The sequence below is a fragment of the Trichomonas vaginalis genome, chromosome I (genome assembly GCF_026262505.1).
Source record: "Trichomonas vaginalis G3 chromosome I, whole genome shotgun sequence".
Classification (NCBI taxonomy): domain Eukaryota; phylum Parabasalia; order Trichomonadida; family Trichomonadidae; genus Trichomonas; species Trichomonas vaginalis.
In genome coordinates, this window is record NC_067203.1 from 20,424,147 (window position 1) to 20,445,603 (window position 21,457).

The window sequence follows — 21,457 nt, forward strand, 5'->3', positions numbered from 1 at the left end:
AGTCAGTTCAAGAACAACTTACTGACCTGCTGCCAAAATCTGCTCGATGGAAGCTGTCGTTATGCCAATCTGAGGAGCCCCAGCAGGTTTCATCGAACGAATCTTCAAAAGAGCATCTTCCGTGAAAAGTGCTATTGGTTTTGTAAACTTCTTTGCTCTCAGTTCATATGGACCGTCTCTGTCACCAGTATATTGTATTTGTACAGTACCAACAGTTGAAATACCACCCATAAAGTCTTCTGAGTCAGCAAATGGAATGCCAAGCCAAAAGTTTGAACGGTCTCCATTTGTATATTGAGTTTTTTGACTTCCTGTATGGGTCCATACTTTCACATATGGCATAATAGAACTTTGCATTTCAGGGTTAATGGTTGTTGTGAAGTTGTTGTTAAAGTTCATAGCATCTAATGTCAAGTTGTATGACCTCATATCCTCAACTGTAGAATATTCTTCTCTTGGATAATATTTGCCATCTATGTTTATATGATATTTAATACCGGGGTTGTAGAAACAAGAATAGTCATTTATAGTTCGTCTGAACAGTACAAACATAGTATCTGCGTGTTTCATTGCAGTTGTTAAAGCAATATCTGTTCTTGCACCTGCGGTTCCTGGATTTTGGTTTCCAACTTCACCTGCAAAGTCTTTGACAGATATTTGGTGTATAGGGAACATAAGTGGAACTGCAATATATTTGGCAGCTAAAGCATTTGAAATATCTGGGTCCAACATATAGACTGCAAGTCTGCTTTCTATTCTCTTGCATTCAAACTGTTCGCATGTAAACCTAACTGGGTCCCAAGCAGTTCCAGCAGCATTGAAATAATACTTTACTTCAGTGTTGAGGTTTGAGAAACCAAAGTCTAAGTCAACTTTGTCTTTGCAAAATTCGGCGAATGACGTTTGATTTGCTCCCTTTACGTCTGTAAGAGTGAATGGGTCTTGTGTTGGTGCAATGACTAAGTTATTTTTGCTTGGAGTAAGTTCGATAGAAATTTTTCCTGCCCAGTTTGGCAAGTATCTTAAAAACCTGAAGATGAGGAAAGATGACAAAGGAACTCTAAGTTTCAGTTTTACTTTGGTTACTGCTGCTGCAGTTTGTCCAGAAAGGTCAACATAAACTCCTGGAACGTTAGGGTCAAGTCTTCTTATTTTCTCAATAGTTGCATACTGGTCTGTTTGTTCTCTAGCTTGTGGTTGTACTGAGTTTCTTAAAGCGAACCATTCATAGTTTGCCCATGTTACTGTTTGAACTAAGTCAGAGTTAGAATATATCTTATATCCCATGAAAACTTCTGGAGCATATTGGTATCCGACATAGAAAATTCCATTGCAACCTTTCTTGTCAGACAACTTGGCAGAAGGTTTTATTTCAATGTCTTGTTCCACGTATAAGAATGAGTTGTCAATAGAAATTATATGAAACCTGTCGCAAGCAATATCTACTGTTGTTGAAGAACCTTCTCCAAACTCACCTACATTTCCATAAGAAACAGCAGTTGTATATTCGTAAGTTCCAGGAACTATTTCTGACCTTCTAATGGCATTGTCGCATTCGTTATACCATTCGGAAACATTTCCGTTCATGGCATCCAAAACTGTTGGCGTTATATTCTGAGCGGCGTACATTTCATATGGGTAAAAATATAGAATAGTTGGATTTATTTGTCATAATAGAACCCACGTGGACCAAGCTTTACTTTCTTCCTGGCTGAGTTTTTAACTCTTCTTTTTCCTTCATTGCCACTACTTTCACTAGATGAAGTTACTTCTTCACTACTTTCACTTTGTTCTACTCTTCTCTTCTTCTTTGGTGTCGCTTTTGGTAACTTGCCCTCTGCTTTAAGTTGTTGCATCTTTGCCTCATGTTCACCTAGTATGTTGTAAATTTCCCATGTCCTTTTTGCCTTTGGGCTCTGGTCGCCCATCTCAGGTAACCTATATCCTAGAAAGATTTTGTCATAGTTTGTATTTGAGTCTTCGCGTATTGTTTGCATGACTCTTTCCTGAGTTTCCGGTTCAAGCTCTTCAAACAGAGCTTGTCCATATGGAATAAGCTCGTTTCCAAATATATGTTTTTGTAGCCATTCTGGTTTTCTTTCCATGTTACCAACAATATCTTTTGTGAATGGGAAAGCTTTTACCCAATCTTTCAGTCTTGCGTCATTTATTTCTGTAGTTGGTTTTATTTTGTCAAGGAACATGTTTTTCAATACTAACATTTCATTTGGTACTGTCCATTTGAGTTTTCTTAAATATTCATCCCTTCTCGGTTCATTGTCTGCAAAGTAAGTTTTTATGACATTTTGTAAACTTTCGTTTGCAAGGTCATGTACAATAGGTTCTCTTCCTTCTGTCTCCCTAACTTTCTTTCTAAACTCTTCACCAAATATACCATCTTTATGGTTCTGTGTAGTTCTTTGAGATAAATGTTCTAGAACGTCAGGTGTTATATTTCCATCAGCCATGTTCATTTCATACTGGTTCAAAATATCTGCATCTTTCATATCTTTCAATGGCATTAAAGCCGCGCTGAAAATACCAGCTAAATCTGGTTCACCATTCATTTCCATTGCGTCTACAACATCTTGGAATTGTGGTTGTAAGTTTATGAACCACCTATCCGGGTTAGCTTTATGACCCCATCTCATTGTAGTTCCATAGTCTGCAGAAACAAAAGTAGGTTTGTTTCCATATTGGTTAGGTTCTGAATGAACTTTAAACAATGTTTCATTTCTATATGTTTTGTTGAAATTTAACCTTTTATTTTCACCGAGTTCATCCAAAGATTGAACGTTATATGCTCGTAAGTAAAAAGGGTTGTTGTATTTGTGTACATTTTCTTTCAGTTCTTCCATTCTATGCTGAATATTTTCATCTGGTGTTGGAGTCTTTTGTATGTCGGCAAACATTTTTCGATATTCTTCTACCATGTCAGCCGAATTTTTCTTAGACTCTTGGAAAGATTCCATATTCACCTCATACTCTTGTTGAGGGTCAAGATTTTTCGGCTGTTCCAAATCTTCATCTAGTTCTGTGAAGTTAGTTTCCAAAGGAGGGACTTGTTCGTTTCCTTCAGGCTCTTCTAGCTGTTGTTGCTGAACTATTTCTTCCATGTCTGGTTGTATCTGAACTTCTTCCTGTGGAGTTTCTTGTACCTCATCTGCTGGCATTTCATATATTCCGAGACCGTTTTTAACAAGTTCCCTATCTAAGTCATCCGGACTCATAAACCTTTCTTCTTTCGTTCCGTCTTTATTTTTTACGCGTTTCATGAAGAGAGTTGAATTGTCATTTAGCTCTGACACCAAATATCTCGGAGTAAATTCAGTCATGTCATTTGGATGATATGCTATTAAATCATATTCCTTAGCGAGCTTGTATTTTCCAGGTTTGAAATTATATCCCATTTGGTGCTGAACCATAAAGCTAAATAGGTTCGGGTCAATATTTCCTTCCTTGAACTTTCTAATAGCTTCTTTATATCTGTCACTAAAGTCAAGAGTATCTGGGTAACCATAATTTTCCTTAAGCATTTTTAAGAAATCTTGGTTTCCTTGTTCTCTACTTCTTTTATGTCCTTGCTCTGTTTGTGGTTGTTGCTGTGCAGTGTTTTGAACTGTTGGTTGTGGTGCTGGTTGTGGAGGTGGTTGTTGTGCTGGTTGTTGTTGTGGTGCAGTGTTTTGAACTGTTGGTTTTGGTGCAGTGTTTTGAACTGTTGGTTTTGGTGCAGGGTTTTGAACTGTTGGTTGTTGTGTTGGTTTTGGTGCAGGGTTTTGAACTGTTGGTTGTGGTTGTTGTTGTGTTGGTTGTTGTGTTGGTTGTTGTGTTGGTTTTGGTGCATGCCTGTGTCTGTGTCCATGTGACGATGTAAATGTTCTAGGTAGTCCTGGTGCAGGTGCTTCTCTTGGAGGGTTTGGTGGTATATAAGTTCCACTAGCTAGTATATAAGTTCCACCAGCTGGTATATAAGTTCCACCAGCTGGCACATATGTTCCATCTGCAGCATAGTGTCCTACCTGACTTTTCGTTTTTAAGAAAGCATTTACTAGGTCTGTTTTGGTCTGTTGTAACTCTTTTTCTTGACTTTCCACAACAGTTGCTCTAACGGCGTCATAGGCACTTTGAACTGCCTGTCTCGTTGTTGCATCTGTTATTTTCGTCAGATTTTGTGCTACTTCTCTTAACTCTTTGTCGAAACCTTCAGACTTCAGTTTCTTTCCAGATGAGAAATCGTTCACTTGTTTCACCTTACTATGAAGAGCTTCGAAGGCGTTCTTAAAGTCAGCATTTGTTAAAGCTTCATTTGAACTGTCTTCATCCGCTTGTATTTTTGTCCTTATTGACCCTATAAGCTGGGCTGCTTTAGCGTTGGCTTGGGCATCTAACCAGTCATTGTTAGCTTTTATATATTCTGCGCTTTTCATTGCCTTTTGCATGGCTGCGTCGTTATTTTTACTTTCTTGTGCTAAGTTTTCATACTGTACGGTTTGGTTTTGCAACTGTAAAAGTTTTTCTGCCTTTACATTTGCTTCAACTTCTTTTTTATACTCATCGCTATCCATATATGTCTTCAGGGCTTTTTGTTTTATCTCTTCATCTTTCAGTACTTTATATTGAGTAGTATGGTTTTTCAAATTTATGACATCTTGTTCCATTTTTGCTACTTCTGCTGCTTTTTCTGACACTTTTTTCGCATATTCCTCTGTACTTAGTTCTTTCAGTTGTTCTTCTTTCTTCTTTTTCTCTACGTTTAACTCATTGAGTTTCTTTGTGTGTCTGTCATATTCTAGTTTCTTTTCGTTTTCACTTATTTGTTTCTGTATGTCTATGTTTGACTTTTTGACATCTGCTATTTGATTTTTGAGTGAACTCAAATTCATTTGACTTTGAGGGTTATAGGCTGTTCCGTCTGCAGCTCCACCATAGCCTGCCATTTTCGCTAAAAGTGCCGCTCTTAAACCTCCACTCTGTGCACCAAGAACTCGGTTTAAGAGCATAGGATTGCTTGACATTTGTTGCAACATAGTGGGGTCATTCAGCATTTGTTGTTGCAACTGTTGTTGTGGTGTCAGTTTTACTATTGGATGTTTCAATGCTCCCTTCCTCTTACGTATATTCTTACGTAGCTTACGTGGCATTTTAAGTGAAGTTAAAAAGCGGTTTTCGACAGATGTTTATATGACACTTCTTGTTCAGCACAAAAAACTACTCGGTCAAAGTGTTGTCACCGGCTGGTCGGCTGGGGTTCGGTCCTCCTCTTGGGTCTTGTGTCCATTTCTTAGGGCTAGAAGGGGCGCAGCCCCTGGAAGCCCCTCATACCTGACCTTATATTCCCACTCATTATATTCGTAAATTTTGAGGTTTATCCTTCGCTTTTAAGATCATTGAATTTGATTTTTATATAAAATAGTTATATATTAGAAAATAATATGAGTTTATGTGATATTATTTTTCAGAAGATTTCATTCTATATGCCTATGAAAAGTACTCTCAAAACTAACTTTTTCCTAATTATAATTAAATCTAGAATATTGTATTATGCTTAGTATTATTTCATTTTTCTCATTCAATTTAGAATTTACAAATGTCAAAAAATTGAGAGCTGTCACTTTTGATGAATTTCTGTTTATTACAGAATCAGCTTGTTATTGTCAAGTATCTTATAAAAATGGGCGCTAATATCGAAGCAAAATCAAATTACGAATCTACACCCCTTATTTGGGCAACTATCAAAGGGAATATTGAAGTTGTTAAATATCTTATTTCCAAAGGAGCAAATAAAGAAGCTGCAAATAAAGAAGGAAGAACATCGCTCCTTGAAGCATCATATAATGGAAATTTGGAATTAATTAAATATCTAATATAGGGTGTCCAAAGGTGCGTTTAGCACAGCGCTCTATATGAGACTATTAAAGGAGATATATGCTGATTATAAATATATAATAAAAAATATGAATATATGTATATGATGAGTATGTTGTATTTTGGCGCCATGCCGGGATATAAAATGAATTTTGAGACAAGAGGCGGTTTCGCGGGAAATTTTGGCGGGATTTTTTTCATTTTTTTAATGAATCATAAAGAAAACATCCTCGCTCTTGCAAAAAAATGCAAAGACTGTAAAAAAATCTACGAGACATTGGTAAAATGCTTCGGTATGGATGCTCCTAGCTATTCCACTGTAACGTATCATGTTAGGATGTATCACTTCATGAACAAAAAGGCGCCCATCATAAAAATTGACAAAAAATCGCCGGATCAAAGAAAAATCAAAGCAATTCTTCAAGCGCTAGATGAAGACCCAAGAGCATCACTCAGAAGGATAGAGGAGATGACAAAGATACCACGTACAACAGTCAGTTATTATCTGCACAATTATTTGAACTACAAACTAGCGTATACACGTTGGGTTCCGCACAACCTTAATTCAGTTCAAAAAAATCTAGAGTCCAATCTTCGAAAGAGCTCCTCTCTATATTGGGTGCGTATCAATCCAAGAAGTTTCGCTTTTTAGTAACAGGGGACGAGTCTTGGTTTCAATATGCAACAGAAGCCAAAATCATGTGGATCCCGAAGGATGAAAATCCGCAAACATTCCCGAAGAAAAAAATTGACACACCAATGATGATGTTGTCGGTTTTTTGGGGCGTGAATGGCATCATCGCAATTGATATTCTTCAAAAACCTAATACGATGAATGCTCAGTATCTAATTGACAATGTTCTTACTCAAATTATCAATTCTGATGAGTTTGAGAAATCCAAACAACAAAAACAAAAGTTTGCAATTCATTTTGATAATTCAAGAGTTCACAAAAGTCATAAGGTAATGAATTACTTGTTGGAAAACAATGTCAAAGTTGTTCCAAACCCAATTTATTCACCTGATATTGCACTCTCTGACTTTTATTTATTCGGCACGCTAAAAAAGAGAGCTGAAGGACGCGAATTCGCGAGTCCAGATGATCTTGAAAATTTTGTAAGAGAGCAATTTGAGCAATTTTCTCATGATGATTTAAAGCGTGTCTTTCAAGCCTGGATCGATCGCTGCGAACGCGTGATTGAATCCAATGGTGATTATATTTAAATAAACTTTATATATATGTAACTTGTTTATTTCTATTCGCAGTATTCAGGTTTGTGCTAAACACACCTTTGGACACCCTATATCAGCGGGAACCAATAGAAATGTAATTGATAAAAATGGTTATTCATCAATTACATTGGCATTAGAAAGAGGACATTTGGAAATAGTAAAATATCTTATTTCCATTGGTTCTATGTTAGAATGCAAAGATTCAAATGGGAGGACAATTCTCATTGCAGCCACAGAAAAAAATGATATCAATTTGGTCAAATTACTTATATCTAAAGGAGCAAATACTGAAGCAACATATAAAAATGGAAAAACTTCTCTTTTATATGCATCAGAAAATAATTTCACGGAACTTGCTATATTATTAATTTCTATTGGAGCTAATATTGAGGCTAAAGATTCAGGTGGAAAGACTCCACTTATATATGCTTCCAAAAATGGTAATCTTGAATTAGTTAAGTACTTTTTTACTAATGGGGCTAATATTGAAGCTAAAGATTCAGATGGAAAAACAGTCCTTATCTATGCATCAGAAAATGGTCACCTTGAGGTTGTTAGATATCTTATTTTTGCCGGAGCTAATAAAGATGTCAAAAATCGTTATGGACTTACCGCCATTGTGTATGCACGTCGTGAAAATCATCATGACATTGTAAAATTTCTTGAAAAATGAATAATTACACATTAGTTATTTTTAAACTTATTATAAAAACCAAATTTGATTTTCTTTTTTTTATTTAATTTTTAAAATTTAAATCATTCATTTTTTGAAAATACGAATTTCAAACAAAGTTACTATCATTTTCACATATATTAGCAAAGAAGTAGCTATAAATGTCGAGTTTTTGATGTTTTAACTAAACAAAATAACTTGCTAACAACTATATTAATGAGAAAATATAAAACATGTCCTGTAAAGATTTGGCTGACCATGTTTCCACGAAACAGGAACAGCAATCTAATTTACAAACTTAATGTTCAAATTGCTCATCAGTTTTCATCATAATAATTTTTTAAGGGTGCACTTACCACTTTCTCACACTCAGATAATATGAACATATATTTATTTAAGGATGCGCTCACCACGTCAGATTGTTCATGCATGTATAACTTTTGATGGACTTAAACCTATAATCTGGTATTCTGCCATATATATTAATTTGTTATAAACTACTATTTCTATTAATGTTTTTAAATAATAATTGTTTTTCACAATAATCAGATTTGATTTTTGGCCAAAATTGTAAAATATAAAAATATCAATCCATCACAATATTTTAAATTCTAATGATATTCTATCATATTGATGGTATGGCTGGAAAATTAACATTCATGAAGTTATTAGATTAGGAAAATTGAATTGACTCTATTCAATTTTTTTGATTTTCCTCTCAATTTTATAAAAGATATAACTCAAGAACATGTGACATCAGGAATGGCTCACACAATCAAAAGGATATATTCCTTTTTGGATAAAAGCCTGATGGAACGATATTTTAAAAATATATTACTAAAATGAAAATAAAAAATCTAATTTTATGAAAATAAATGTTTATTCAACAGTATGCAAACCATATAAAATTTGCATGAGGGAAAAAATTCTGATATCAGTATTAGTTCACAGTATCTATTATTCCGACCTCTGGATTTTTTTGAAAAATCGCGACAGACTTACCATCATGTATTTTTGCGTATTTGAAATGCATATATAGTATATATTACGAGTCTATTCTTTGATTTTTTTTCTGATGAGTTTTTGAAATTTGATTATACAATTATATTGATTTTTCATATAAGAAGTGTAGGATAATGTAATTTAATATGAGTCTATTGGTGTTAGCTTGCTCGTTTAAAAAAATAAAAGTATAATACTATATTTGCTAATTATTCATGGAAGAATCAATAGATATTTTGTACACAGCTTTATGAAAGTGTGCCTAAACTAGATCAAACAACATCGGTAACAAAAGTCATTGCTGTGTTCCTTTCTTGCATTGGTGGGAAATTGTAAACGGCTATCAAAAAAAAGTGCAGAAAATTCAAATGTAAGAGAAGAAAATATCATAATTATTGTAAAATAATAATAGGTACTTGCAAATAAAGATCATTTTAATGGGATTATGGAAAAATATTATTCACTTTTAAAATTTTTACACTTTTGAATACTACTCAGAATTTCTTTGAAAATTTAACATATTATGCGTAAAATTGAGACGAAGTCTCAATTTTACGCATAATATGGAATTCTTGAGTCAAATTTGGCACCCGGATAAATATTATTGTTGCATGATTTGAGTGCTTTACATTATGGTTTCTTTCAATTTTAAAAATTTTAATGGCCTTCCCCAATGGCTTTGTCCATCCTTAATTTGACAAACTCTTGAGGTCTAAATCCTTATCCTTTCAATGCAACACAAGTTCAGAAGGCTATACCCAGACAACGAAGACAAAAACTCCACAAATTTCAAAATGATGAATTTTATTTCAGCTCCAAAAGCTGAAATTCCTACTTGATTCACATGATCTTCCATTAAGGTTATGTGCATTCTCATTAATATCTTATTTTGTTATGTTTTTGACTAAAAAAATCGCTTTAAAAACACATTTTGTAAAGTACTCAATTATGCGCATAATATTTTCCGGGATGCAAAATTTGACATGATCAAGAATTAAAAATTATTCAACTCAATAGCGAAAGGGATCTAGAGCCTCAAAGTTTTACTATCATAATAATTACATATTCTAAGCATTTTTATGAAATGCTAGTGCATCCTTAAATGGCAAAAGAGTATAAAAGTCATTTTAGGAACTAAGCAGTGATTAAAAATACTAATTCTCAGACATACGATTATTTTTGATTCAAATGCTGTTCGGCATTAAAAGCAAAAATAATCATATACATGAGAATTACACTTTTCCGACATTTTTGGGTCGCTTCGCGCCCCTGACAAAACGTTGGAAAAGTGTAAATTTTCGGAAAACGTGCCATTTTTTGAATTAAAATCGATTACAAAATCGATTTTTATTCAAAAAAATGTTCATCTTTTCCTAGAATGCTGATTTTACTAAAAATTAATGCATTTGAATTTCATTCAAATGCTTCACTTTTTCCTAAAATCGCAAACTTTTGACCTTAGAAAATTGGGATATAAAGCTTGTGTGTCAAAAAAATTGAGAGAATGTCAGATAGTGGTAAGTGCATCCTTAAGGGCTCACTGCTATAGTTTACAACTATTCAATTTTTTGCACTTAAATGTACTTTTTCTCTATGATAGAATTGATATTTTTATGAATAAACTTAAATATAGCATATATCGATCATGCTCTATCTTTTCATTGTTTCAAAATCTAAAAAAGATCTCTTGAAGAAGACTCACGGTGTTAATAACGTATTTTTTTGTAAACTAAGGCAGTGATCCCTTAAAAAAATTTGACAGTTGAATAAAAAAAAATTAAACTTTTTTTTATATTTATATAGAACATAAAAAATATATTATATGTATATCATCACTGAGCGTCATTCCTTTGTTTTGCAGCTTCAGCCTCCTGCAAGTAGTTAATCCATCTGTCGAGGTTTTCTGACAAATCTTGAGTGTTTTTCGCTTCTTCTCTTCTTTCACGGCGAAGTTCTACACGGGATTCCTTCTCAAGCATGATCTGCTGCTTCATTGCAAGCCTGATTTCATCAATTGGTGCTCCAACTTTATTTAGAAAAGTGACAAAATAACGGTTTGTCTCAATTCTATCGTTGATATCAGCTTTTCCAATTATGAAGGCTTTGAAAGCTTCCTTTGCCTTTGCGATGTTGTTCTGGGCCTCGTAGATGCCGCATGCAACAGAGAGTGCGAGTTTGTTGTATTTGCAGCGTTGGAGGAGCTCATCTGGATTAATTTCCTGGTTTAGCTTGTTTAGAAGGGCTGCAACTGGAGCAATGTCATTGGCATCAGTTGCTGTTGAGTAAAACTTGAGTAATGGCTCAATATATTCTTCGCCTTTGCGCATTTTGTAAAATGAAGATTCAATAGCGGCAAAAGCACCTTTAAACTTGGCGAGAGTAGTGAAGGCGTTATCAGCTTGATCTTGCATGCCGTGGTTTTCGAAGAAAATGCCTCGGAGTCTGTGATAAGCTGGATCATTGCATAAAGCGGTTTCATTGGCTCTGTCGAGGATATCTATGGCCTTCTGGATATCTTCAGTCTTTGTGAATACGTATTTTGCGTATTTGAACCAGACAAATGGACATAATGAGCATGGAATTAAACATCTCTCGAAAAGATGGCAGGTTTCTTCGAAAGAAGCAGTAGAATCGATGTAGTCGATGTATTGGAGCCAGTTGGCAATTTCTAGGTCGCTTGGCTTCTTGAAATGGAAGTAAGTTTGTTGAATTTTGAGTTCGTAGTAAAGAATTTTGGCAATATTTTGCTGGGCTTCTTGGCATTTTTCTTGCCTCAAGTTAATTGTGTATTGGCGGCGGATTTGGTTGATTGACTCCATTGAAGCCAATTCTTGCTTATCTGCGTACTCAGAAACCTGCTGTTCAATAATGAGATGCTCTTCTGGGGTGACACAGTCTTCAATAGGATGGGATTCGACATGTTTTGAGAAACTATTCCAAAATTGGTCGATGTTGCGTATTGGAAGGGACAAAACTCTTGCGAATAATTGGGAAACCTTCTTGTATTCTCCATGCTCTTCTTCCATATTGATGTAGAGCGACCAAATTTGATCAGAATTGTAATCTGAGCCAATATTGCTTAATGCGTTTTCAAAAACAGTTTCTGCTTCTAGCGACTGAAATTCAGCACTGTATTTCTTGACAAATTCGCAATAAAGGTACCACATATCGACGCTATTTGCTAAATTCGAAGGACGAACTGCATCTGAGAATACATGAGCAGCGTCACGAGCAGTGAGCTTGTTGTGCTGCAACTGAGCGAGCTTGTACCAATAGGTATGCAATAATGGGAAAGTAGTTAAAATTCCGTTGTATGCCTTTGAAATTGCTTCATAGTTTTGCGTCTCTTCACTGACTATAACTAACTCTGTCCAGAAATGTGGATTATATGGATTTTTTTTGACAAGTTCCCACAAGTTTGTTGATTCCGTCATATTTTAGAAATAATCGTTTTCGCATCCAAAAATATTCATAAATCTTGACTCTCAAATGATCATCGGCCAAAATTATATTTAAAATGATCACCGTATGCAATATAGTAATTGTGATTATGAAATCTTTGAAAAATTCATGTTCTTTGAGGTCTATTTCGAAATGAACAAAAACAATATTGGCAAATCACAGAATAAGTTTCATAAAGGCATACCATTGCAATAGGTAGATATATTATATTAGTATTACATTCAAATCTTTACTTCATTGAAAAATTTTGTCATTGTATAATATCTTCTGCTAATTCAGAGTATAAACAAATCATAAACTAGCAGAATGCAAATTTTTATCCTAAGTTGATGAATTGCGAGAGCATAAACTGCTGGTATGTTTTAGAAATTAAATTTTGCCATTGATTGATTACCAAACATAGAAAGATTAGGCCATTTTCATTATAAGAGTTTGGTTCATGAGTGCTCTGCAGCAAAATACAAAATCAAACCAGCAGATTAAGTTTTTGGAGTTTTTGTTTCAAAAAATGATAGGAAGTTTGAATTCTCGGAAACGGAGAATACTGAAACAATTCCTTCTCCAGATGAGTTTATTTATCAACATTGAAGCAAAACAATGTCTAGTATAACACCAGGAACAATTCACGACTTCTATTTTAAATATAGTGAGAATTTAAACAAATAAAGAGACTCTGAATCCGCTTTTGTTTAGAGAAGATCTAAGTTTCACAATTCCCATTAATGATTCTGATCCTTTCACTGGCGCCAAAAGACTAACCCAACGAAACCGGATTAATATAAAACTTACGATGGACTCCTAAAAACAGCAAAGTATAAACTATTGCTTTGATACTCCCTTTGATTCACGTTTTTTCATTTTCAAGTTCCTGCAGTTAGTTATTCTAAGAATCTTTTCATCCTTTTTATAGTCCTTCTTTTCATCATCTTTAATGACAGCCCGGTTCTGTAATTTCTTCTATCCTTCGATGAATTATCTGCATTCACCTTTAATTCGTCATTTTCCATGAAATAATCGCAAGCCTGATGGACATACTTCTTTTAATCTCACTTAACATTCACAACTCAGCTTTTGTAAGAATTATCTTCTCAATTTTGCTATTCTCAAATTATGAGACATCATCAATATAGACACTGAACAGGATTAATGCATATTAATTATTGCTCAAAAAAGGACCTTATAATGAAATTTACAAATTTCAAATCCTAGCAAAATAAGTATCTAATAGAAACCAGAATATCTAAAATTGCCAATGAACAAGTTATCATCATATCCAAATGATAAATTTACTGGAAAATGAAGTTTTGACCTTTCTTGAGTTATTTTTTAAACTGAAATGCATTCGTTGATTTGTATCATTGTTCAAACTTCTACGAAGCGAATTGGGCTCTTTTGATTCAATGATATGAAAACAGAACATCACCAATTAAGATTTGAAATGAACCTGGATTCAATATGTATCTTATCAACCAAATTTGATTTAATATATAAACCATTCAAAATTGAGAGATTGATTGTTCAAAAATTGTCAAAAACAATCCCGGTGAAATTTTTATATAAGACGTGAACTTGAAAAAAGTTGACCAATGCATATCACTTAATGTGATCAATTTAGATCCTAATGAATTCCCTACATTAATTTTTTAAAATGGTCAATTTCGTTTCATTTTTTTTCTGTTTTGGAAAAAATAGATGGAACAAAAGAAGCTATTCATGATAACAAAATATAACGACTTATATATTATATGATAATTATGTTTCAATTATCATTGATTTTCATTACAATCTTGCCTGAAAGTTCATTCGAAACATGTCCAAAAAAGAAAATAATAATCAATATAATACAATTACATATGTTAACGTGATATCGCATCGATAATCTTAATATTTCTCCAAGATCATATTAACATTCTATTTTTTTCAATTTTTTAGCATTTTGTACAGTAGAACTTGAGTGATTTAATAGCAATATTTCTATTTATATAGCTGAAATATGAAATTTATATATGTAAGACGGGATTGGAATATATCATAAATTCTCAACTTTTGAGCCAATCATGTTTCTTCTCTCCGACTGCATTATACTGTATACTCCTTTGCTTTCGATGATGCAATTATTTGAACTCATATTTTTTGGATTGATTTTGTGATGAAATTTTTTTTTGTTAAAAATTGCCTATATAGAGATGTATACCTGAAAACATAAACTCTTGAATGAGTTTACAAAAATGCATTCCACCAATGTATTGTTCAAGAGAATAAGAAAGTTAAAGAGTTTTACCATTTACAACAATAGTGTACACTATTATCATAAAAATGTGATGTATTTTTAAGACATCTTCCACTTATTCAATTTTTTTTATTTGAAAAATATCAAATTCAAAAGAAAATTTTTGAATGGTATGACTAATTTTGAATGTAAAATCATAAAATCACAGTCAGATCTACTCACGATATAGTTTAAAAATATCAAGGATGACTTACTCAAAAAAATTAAAATTGAGAGCATTGAAAACACTTCATTATTTTTTGTTCCCATGGGAAAACCAGCGAACAAGAGTAATAAAGTGTATGGCATTAGACAAACCATAGCCAGAAAGAAGCTTCGAGAAGAAATCATGAATGATGAAGGTTTTTGGAAAAATTGTTTGCAGAAATTTACAAAAATGAAAGCCTACAAGATAAAAGGAATCTTAATTAGGTATTGTCAAAAGAATAGTATTAAATTGGATCCAGAATTTGCCAGGGGGCACAAGGAGTCATTATATTGGTTTTATAAATATGGCAAAATTGAGGAATTCGAACGTGTGAAGGAAATGGCAGAAATTGTATCAGGAGCTGAATGTAAATACATCAAATTTACCGGGGAGCTTAGTGATGACACTGATCCTGTTGATGGATTTATAATCAACAACAATGGCGTAATTCAGAAACTCTGTAAGGGCAGGTCGAAGAAACGTGATTTAAGTAAATATGATGAGGAAAAAAATCCTTCTGAATCAGGTGATTTGAAACCAAGCTCTGCTCAAATGAGTGACTGGTCTGACGAGAACCTCGTTCAACTCGATTTTTTGGGTGATAATTTTTATTATCAGTATGAAACACCAATTGAATATGATTTGAATATTCAATTAGAAACTTTCTGATTCTTATTATTATGATAAGAATTTCCTGTAATAAACAGAAATTCATCAAAAGTGACAGCTCTCAATTTTTTGACATTTGTAAATTCTAAATTGAATGAGAAAAATGAAATAATACTAAGCATAATACAATATTCTAGATTTAATTATAATTAGGAAAAAGTTAGTTTTGAGAGTACTTTTCATAGGAGAGGTAGGGCAACGATAGAAAATTTTTGGAAAAAAAGTTCGGAGATCTTAAACGTATCATATTCCCTGCATGGTTTGGTATCTTCCGCCATGCGTTGTGCCAAACATATTGACACTTTCCAATAATTAATTTATGGTATGAGTCACAGAGTTAGATTATAAAAAGAAAGTAAATAATTGCAATTAGAAATCATATATGTCGGAAATCAAATGTTGATGAGCAGAAACCTTTTACTCATCATAAAAGAGATAAATCACTAAAGATTTGTATACATTAAAATTTGATATTTGGTGCTCGAAAACTGTCTGATGGGACTCCTCCAAAATGAACCAATCTATCGCTGAGGACCAAATTAGATGATGTGGATGGTGTATTCTCTAATTCTAACTTAGGAAGAATGGGAACAAAACGAATGACGACAACAACATGTCAAACATAGATTAAATATCTATGAATCAATAAAGTATACGTGCATTGAAGGTGATAACGATCACTTGAGGCTTATAACTCTTTGACTAAATTATGCAATAATTAAATATAATCATTTTTATATTTTTATACTGATAGTAATTAATATACTATCCTGCTTAATAAATGGTATGATCAAATTTGTTTGAAAATTTAATTATGTATATGAAACTATGTCTTCTATATAAAAATCAAAATTTTCGGACGAACCTAGATTGAACCTTTATGAAAATCTATCATTTTTGTTAATTGAGTTAATATGAATCTTTTACATATGTATATATAGCATTGATAGCTTATATAATCATGGTTTATTCCATATTAACATATTTTTTCAGTTAAATTTGTTAATAATATCATGTAACAAATTAATTCAAGATTAGAATGTCTACAAAATGCTAACAAATAAGAACAAAATACGATTTCTCGACTTAAATTTTAATATGGAGTAGTTTTTCGTTTAAATCTAATTAAAAATGAATAAAAACTTATCTTGTACTATTTTCATTCAAAGATTTTAATAATGTAAATCATGCATTTTCATAATTCAGTACAGTTCTTTTTAGAATTAAAGTTGATGAGGATGATATTTGTGATTTAAAATAATTTGTTAATGTTCACCTTTTATTCATCACCTTGTGGTATGCCCTAAAGCAATAGCATTATCAATTCTGCTGAATTGATCAACTCAAAATTCCAAAAAAAATTCAAAATTTCAAAAATGAAATTAAACAATTTGAATTTTCACATGAAAAAATCAATTTCGAAAAAAATTTGGAAAATCAAAGTATTTGATAATTAGTCAAATAATCAATTTACATCGTTTTTACTCATAAAAAACAACTAATTTTTAATTTTGATATCATATTTGATAAATACTCATTCCAGAGTTGACGTAATGTATTAATTATTGTTAGAGATATTGCTTTCGCAGCAAAATTCTTATTTCATGAAAGAAAAAAAAAATGATTTTATTCCAACAAAAACAAGTAAACAGATGAATGGAAACGTACTATATTTTCATAAATGTAGTAATCAGCGTGTCAGCTTTTGTTTATCATGTTCGAGTCAAAATGTATTAATGTAATAAGAAATATTCGAAGATTATATGAAGTATTGAGCATTCTTTGTAGAAATATTTGTAATTCATTACTAACATATATAATAAAGTTGTTTTTTTTTCCTTATTGCAATAATTTTGTCTGATTTTAATAACTTTTCATGTATACGAGTTGTGTGAATATGCATCATAATATGCGTAAATATACTTATTTGCGACGAATAATGTGGTTGCATAATGGAGGTGCTAAATTTTGATTTTTAATATGGGGCTTTGGTATGTATAATCATGTTCTTATCTCAACGTAGGAGTATTGGTGCAATATGATTAAAATTTACGAGGTTGATCTTAAATTGAATAATTCTGGAGTATAAATCACAATGCAGCTAATTCTATGTTAAAGATAGATACAGATTGTAGTAATCAATTAGGGAGTACAAATTCATTCTTTCATTTCTGTCGTATTGAGCAGAAAGGAAGAGATCATAACCCTAGGAAAAAAAGCCCAAATTCGTCACTTTTCATAGTACGTTAAACTCAATTCGCTCGGCGAATGCCGAGCACACGTACTCATCATTCAACATAATATTCTCATTCTTTGGTTATTATAGTGCCAGACAACACAAGATTTCAAAGAATTACTTGAGTTTTCAATTAATCTTAATCCGATTTTAGATTTATCGAGAACTCCATCATCACAATCACATACTTCAGTGCGGTAACTACAATTATCCATATACAGAAGGAAGTTCTTTTCGAACAACTCATTTGGAGTCTGTTTTGGAAAGAACTTCTTTCTGTCCGACTTAATTTCATAGTTCCTGATCAACCAAAAGACAGAAACCACACACTATCTACTTAGGAAAGGAGTTCTTTCTAAATCTTCCTTAAATTGAGATTTTACGAGAGATAACCCTTCTATTGCACTTAAAAATGAACATTTTGATATCTTTAGTATCACACATGGTCATATATAGTATTTCATCTACATGAATACATTCATCTTTCGAAGTCTCTCATTAAATGGGAGGCTTCGAAAGATGAATCGTTTTATTCATACAACTTTAAATCTCGAACACATTTAGAGAGTGAGTATATCATTTTATTCTTGTTTTGAGTTTATTCTGATTCAAAATTGCAGTGAAAACAGAAGTTCACACATCATATCTGAATGTGAGCTCATCTATACTTATACGATCTCAATACCTCCACTCTAAGCATAAGAGGTGAAGTTATATAAAAATTATCAGATGCGTTGAAGTCTCAAAAGTATTGCCTGAATGCTTGTTTCATATTTGTCCAAGTAGTTTCAATGAATAAATGTATTGTTTTTTATAATTTCGATTTACCCTATAATTTTATGAATATGGCACTTTTCGTCGATTTTCAAAGAATTAAATCGCTTCTATCTCAATAACTAATAAACATATAAGATTTTTGAAAGTATATATAGTGTACTACATCTCAAGATATTATTAATATGTATTAGAAAGAATAATATATTGGATTTTGATATCACAAAATGACTTTTCAATTTATTGTAGTTCCTCACAGAGTTGAGATTCTACAAAATTCTTTGCAGATAATTTATGAAGGGATGATAGACTAACGAACTATAGATACATGAATTGAAAATAAAAAAATCGATTAAATATGAACCTTCATAAACCGTTTAAGAAACTTAAAAACTATTCTTTATTGTTTATTTTGGACGAAGTTTAATATGATTGTGGTTTTATTGGACAATAATCGAGTAACGGAAAAATATAACATTTATCTATAAAGTGAAAATTTAGAGGTATATTTCGTAAGATATTTCCTCTCTGATTACAAGAACTATTGTGAGCTATCAATCTAATGAAAGAGAGCAGATTTGGCCGTAATGAAAATGCAATACTTCGAAAATCAATGCAAAAAAGATTAATTTGTTAGAAACAATCGACTATGACACTGAATTCTAAGAGCAAACGTTTACATTAGGATATTTTGATCATTTCCAAAAGTAGTAGGATATGATGGGTTTAGTGACTTTTTTTGTAAACGTAAGAATTCATACAATATCGAGCGATTTTGTATCATTTTTTTTAACATATGAAGTAAAAAATGTATGATTCTTACGGTTTTTATTCTTACGTTTTTGAATAAATCAAGATTTAAAAAATTTTCAAAATTGTAAGACATTTACACTCAGCCCAAACATAATGAAATAAATCATTAAAAAATTAACATTAATTTTAAAATAATTTATTTTTTTATCTTTTATAAAAGAAGCTATATATAGATGATGTCAGATATTCCGCGATTAATTAAACATTGTTTAAATCCTGAATGGAATCAATGGAGTCATAATCAAAGACCTCATAAACGAGTAAAAGAAATTAGAAATAATTATTTTCATGAATAAAATAAAAAATAATTTTTTTTAAAAATAAACTTTAAAAATTCATGTCTTACATTTTTGAATAATTTATTTTTTTAATTCGTAAGAAATGAGTGAATCAAAATTCGTGACTGTGAATCAATTAATGAATAAACTTTCACCAATTCTCACCCAGGTTAAACAAGTAGACGTTTATTTTGATGATTACATACAAAGTTTATTTTATAAAGGTAAGTTTAATATTAAACCTATTGCTTTTGCATTTGATGGTAAATTAATCGAAAATTCAAAAATTTGGGAATTAATTCCGGATATTGAATTTATAACAAATATTAAGGATAAATGGTTTAAACAACAAAACCACCTCACTAAAGTTCTTTGTAGATTAATGATTAAAACTGAGGAAAAAGAATTTAACGGGTTTAAATATCATCCATGTAAAATTTTAGAACTTGGTAACGAAAAACTTCAGAAAAAATTAAACGATAGACTATCAAAAGATAGAGTTGAAAGAGTAAATAAACTCGCTAAAGGTAATGGTAATGATGAAGAAGAATTTGATGAGTTCAACATTGAACTTTAAGAAACTAATGATTATTTGAATTTATGAAATCAATTATTTGATTCATTCTTTCTTCAATCTCTTCTATTCTTTTTGTTAAATCATCTATTTTCATTAATGAGGTGATTCTTGATTGAGGAATAGATTTCAAACTAACCACCCCCTTTATTTTTGAAATTTTGAATCCATCAACTTTAAACATTTTATTCAATTTACATGTTGTCAATTCTTCAAATAATTTTTTATTATTAGCATAATAGTCATTAAATTCTTCAACAGATGAAAAAATTTTTATTTCAGTAATTGGTTTAACAACGTTTATTTTTTGTTGAACATTTTCACTTTCATTTATTTCTTCTCCTCTGTTTCATTTATTTTTAAAATCGGTTTCATTTATCATTAAATAAAAATTAGAATATAAGTGATGATAATATTTTTTTAATTAATATTAAATCAGAAATGGCGGCAGGATTCTTTAAAAAATTATGGGATGAAATTAAGAAAGCTGCGGGTTGGGTTCATAAAAAGATTATTAAACCCATTGCAAACTTTTTGGCACCAGTAGCGAAAACGGCAGGAACTATCATAGGTGGAGTATTAGGTACTAAAGCAGGTAATCCGGCGATGGGAGCACAAGCAGGTAACGCAATTGTGGAATAGCTGAAGGAATACTTAATAAAATAGGAGGTAGATAGTGGAAAAATAAATAAATATTATTTTTATCTTAGTATCGGTTGTAGTCTTTGATAAACTTTTTCTCCTTTATTTAAAACTTCTCTTATTGGGGCAGCTTTTGGTGTTATTGATTCAGCAACGTCACTAATTGCTTCTTTATTCTTAAATATCCAATTTGCTCCCTTCTTCAATGTTTCCCAAACTTTACTCGCTCCTCTTTTTACTCTATCCCACAGTTTCTTAAATATACCTGCAGCCATAGTTGATTATTTCATTAAAATTAAAAATTCATTTTCATCTTTTAATTTTGATTTTTTATTTATTAATAAATGACGACTAACTATTTGGTGCCAAACACTAAACCGATTAATGGAAATGTGTTTCATTCATTCGAAAAGATAAATGAAATATTCGCAAAGAATGACGGTAGAAGATATTATAGAGAACTTGAAAGTTCATGCTATGACTCTGATGCTCCATATTTTGATGATAAACAAACTCATTTAAGAATTACAAATCCGGCTCATGATGTGAACCAATTAGGTGACACATATATTAAACGCAAAGTTAAAGCAACTCTAGTTTCAAATAAAGCTTTCACATGTGATGCCGCTTTTAAATGCATGCGTTTATTCGTTGGTTACAAATCATCAAATCAAAGCTTTAAACAATTAGAAGTAGAAACGAAAGAGGTGATGCCGGTTATCTTCAGATGGATTGCGCCCGTGAATCTTTCGCATTTGC

The 21,457-nt window shown here is 31.9% G+C and overlaps 6 protein-coding genes and 1 pseudogene across 7 annotated transcripts, besides 10 other annotated features; 3 read left to right on the forward strand and 4 right to left on the reverse strand.

Annotated features, from left to right (window-relative positions):
• Positions 1 to 2,708: part of a mobile genetic element that runs on past the window's edge.
• TVAGG3_1019480 (protein of unknown function, DUF4106 family) lies at positions 19 to 1,629 on the reverse strand (the record flags this gene model as incomplete). The annotated part of the gene is made up of 1 exon (XM_051254757.1): positions 19 to 1,629. The coding sequence occupies one exon, from the start codon at positions 1,627 to 1,629 to the stop codon at positions 19 to 21; it is 1,611 nt and encodes a 536-aa protein (XP_051080331.1).
• Positions 2,709 to 3,207: 499 nt separating the features above from the next.
• On the reverse strand, positions 3,208 to 4,565 carry TVAGG3_1019490 (protein of unknown function, DUF4106 family; the record flags this gene model as incomplete). Its single annotated transcript, XM_051254758.1, has 1 exon — positions 3,208 to 4,565. A coding segment is annotated over one exon (1,358 nt), but the record flags the coding sequence as incomplete, so codon positions are not given.
• Positions 4,566 to 5,598: 1,033 nt separating this feature from the next.
• Positions 5,599 to 5,635: a mobile genetic element.
• A 231-nt stretch (positions 5,636 to 5,866) lies between these two features.
• Positions 5,867 to 5,894: a terminal%2Cinverted (terminal inverted repeat of Mariner transposon ID:TVAGG3_1019510).
• Positions 5,867 to 7,169: a mobile genetic element.
• Positions 5,963 to 7,089, forward strand: TVAGG3_1019520 (annotated as a pseudogene). The gene has a single exon. A coding segment is annotated over exon 1 (1,127 nt).
• Positions 7,142 to 7,169: a terminal%2Cinverted (terminal inverted repeat of Mariner transposon ID:TVAGG3_1019510).
• Positions 7,170 to 7,282: 113 nt separating this feature from the next.
• On the forward strand, positions 7,283 to 7,771 carry TVAGG3_1019540 (ankyrin repeat, PH and SEC7 domain containing protein SECG-related family; the record flags this gene model as incomplete). The annotated part of the gene is made up of 1 exon (XM_001299913.1): positions 7,283 to 7,771. The coding sequence occupies one exon, from the start codon at positions 7,283 to 7,285 to the stop codon at positions 7,769 to 7,771; it is 489 nt and encodes a 162-aa protein (XP_001299914.1).
• A 340-nt stretch (positions 7,772 to 8,111) lies between these two features.
• Positions 8,112 to 8,142: a mobile genetic element.
• Positions 8,143 to 8,170: 28 nt separating this feature from the next.
• Positions 8,171 to 9,290: a mobile genetic element.
• Positions 9,291 to 10,273: 983 nt separating this feature from the next.
• Positions 10,274 to 10,306: a mobile genetic element.
• Positions 10,307 to 10,485: 179 nt separating this feature from the next.
• Positions 10,486 to 12,215, reverse strand: TVAGG3_1019580 (mRNA 5'-splice site recognition; the record flags this gene model as incomplete). Its single annotated transcript, XM_001299912.1, has 1 exon — positions 10,606 to 12,207. One exon carries the CDS (start codon positions 12,205 to 12,207, stop codon positions 10,606 to 10,608), a length of 1,602 nt encoding a protein of 533 aa, XP_001299913.1.
• Positions 12,216 to 14,772: 2,557 nt separating this feature from the next.
• Positions 14,773 to 15,381, forward strand: TVAGG3_1019590 (uncharacterized protein; the record flags this gene model as incomplete). The annotated part of the gene is made up of 1 exon (XM_001299911.1): positions 14,773 to 15,381. The coding sequence occupies one exon, from the start codon at positions 14,773 to 14,775 to the stop codon at positions 15,379 to 15,381; it is 609 nt and encodes a 202-aa protein (XP_001299912.1).
• A 28-nt stretch (positions 15,382 to 15,409) lies between these two features.
• Positions 15,410 to 15,446: a mobile genetic element.
• Positions 15,447 to 17,622: 2,176 nt separating this feature from the next.
• Positions 17,623 to 17,670: a mobile genetic element.
• A 3,087-nt stretch (positions 17,671 to 20,757) lies between these two features.
• Positions 20,758 to 20,973, reverse strand: TVAGG3_1019620 (uncharacterized protein; the record flags this gene model as incomplete). The annotated part of the gene is made up of 1 exon (XM_001299910.1): positions 20,758 to 20,973. One exon carries the CDS (start codon positions 20,971 to 20,973, stop codon positions 20,758 to 20,760), a length of 216 nt encoding a protein of 71 aa, XP_001299911.1.
• Positions 20,974 to 21,457: the final 484 nt, after the last annotated feature.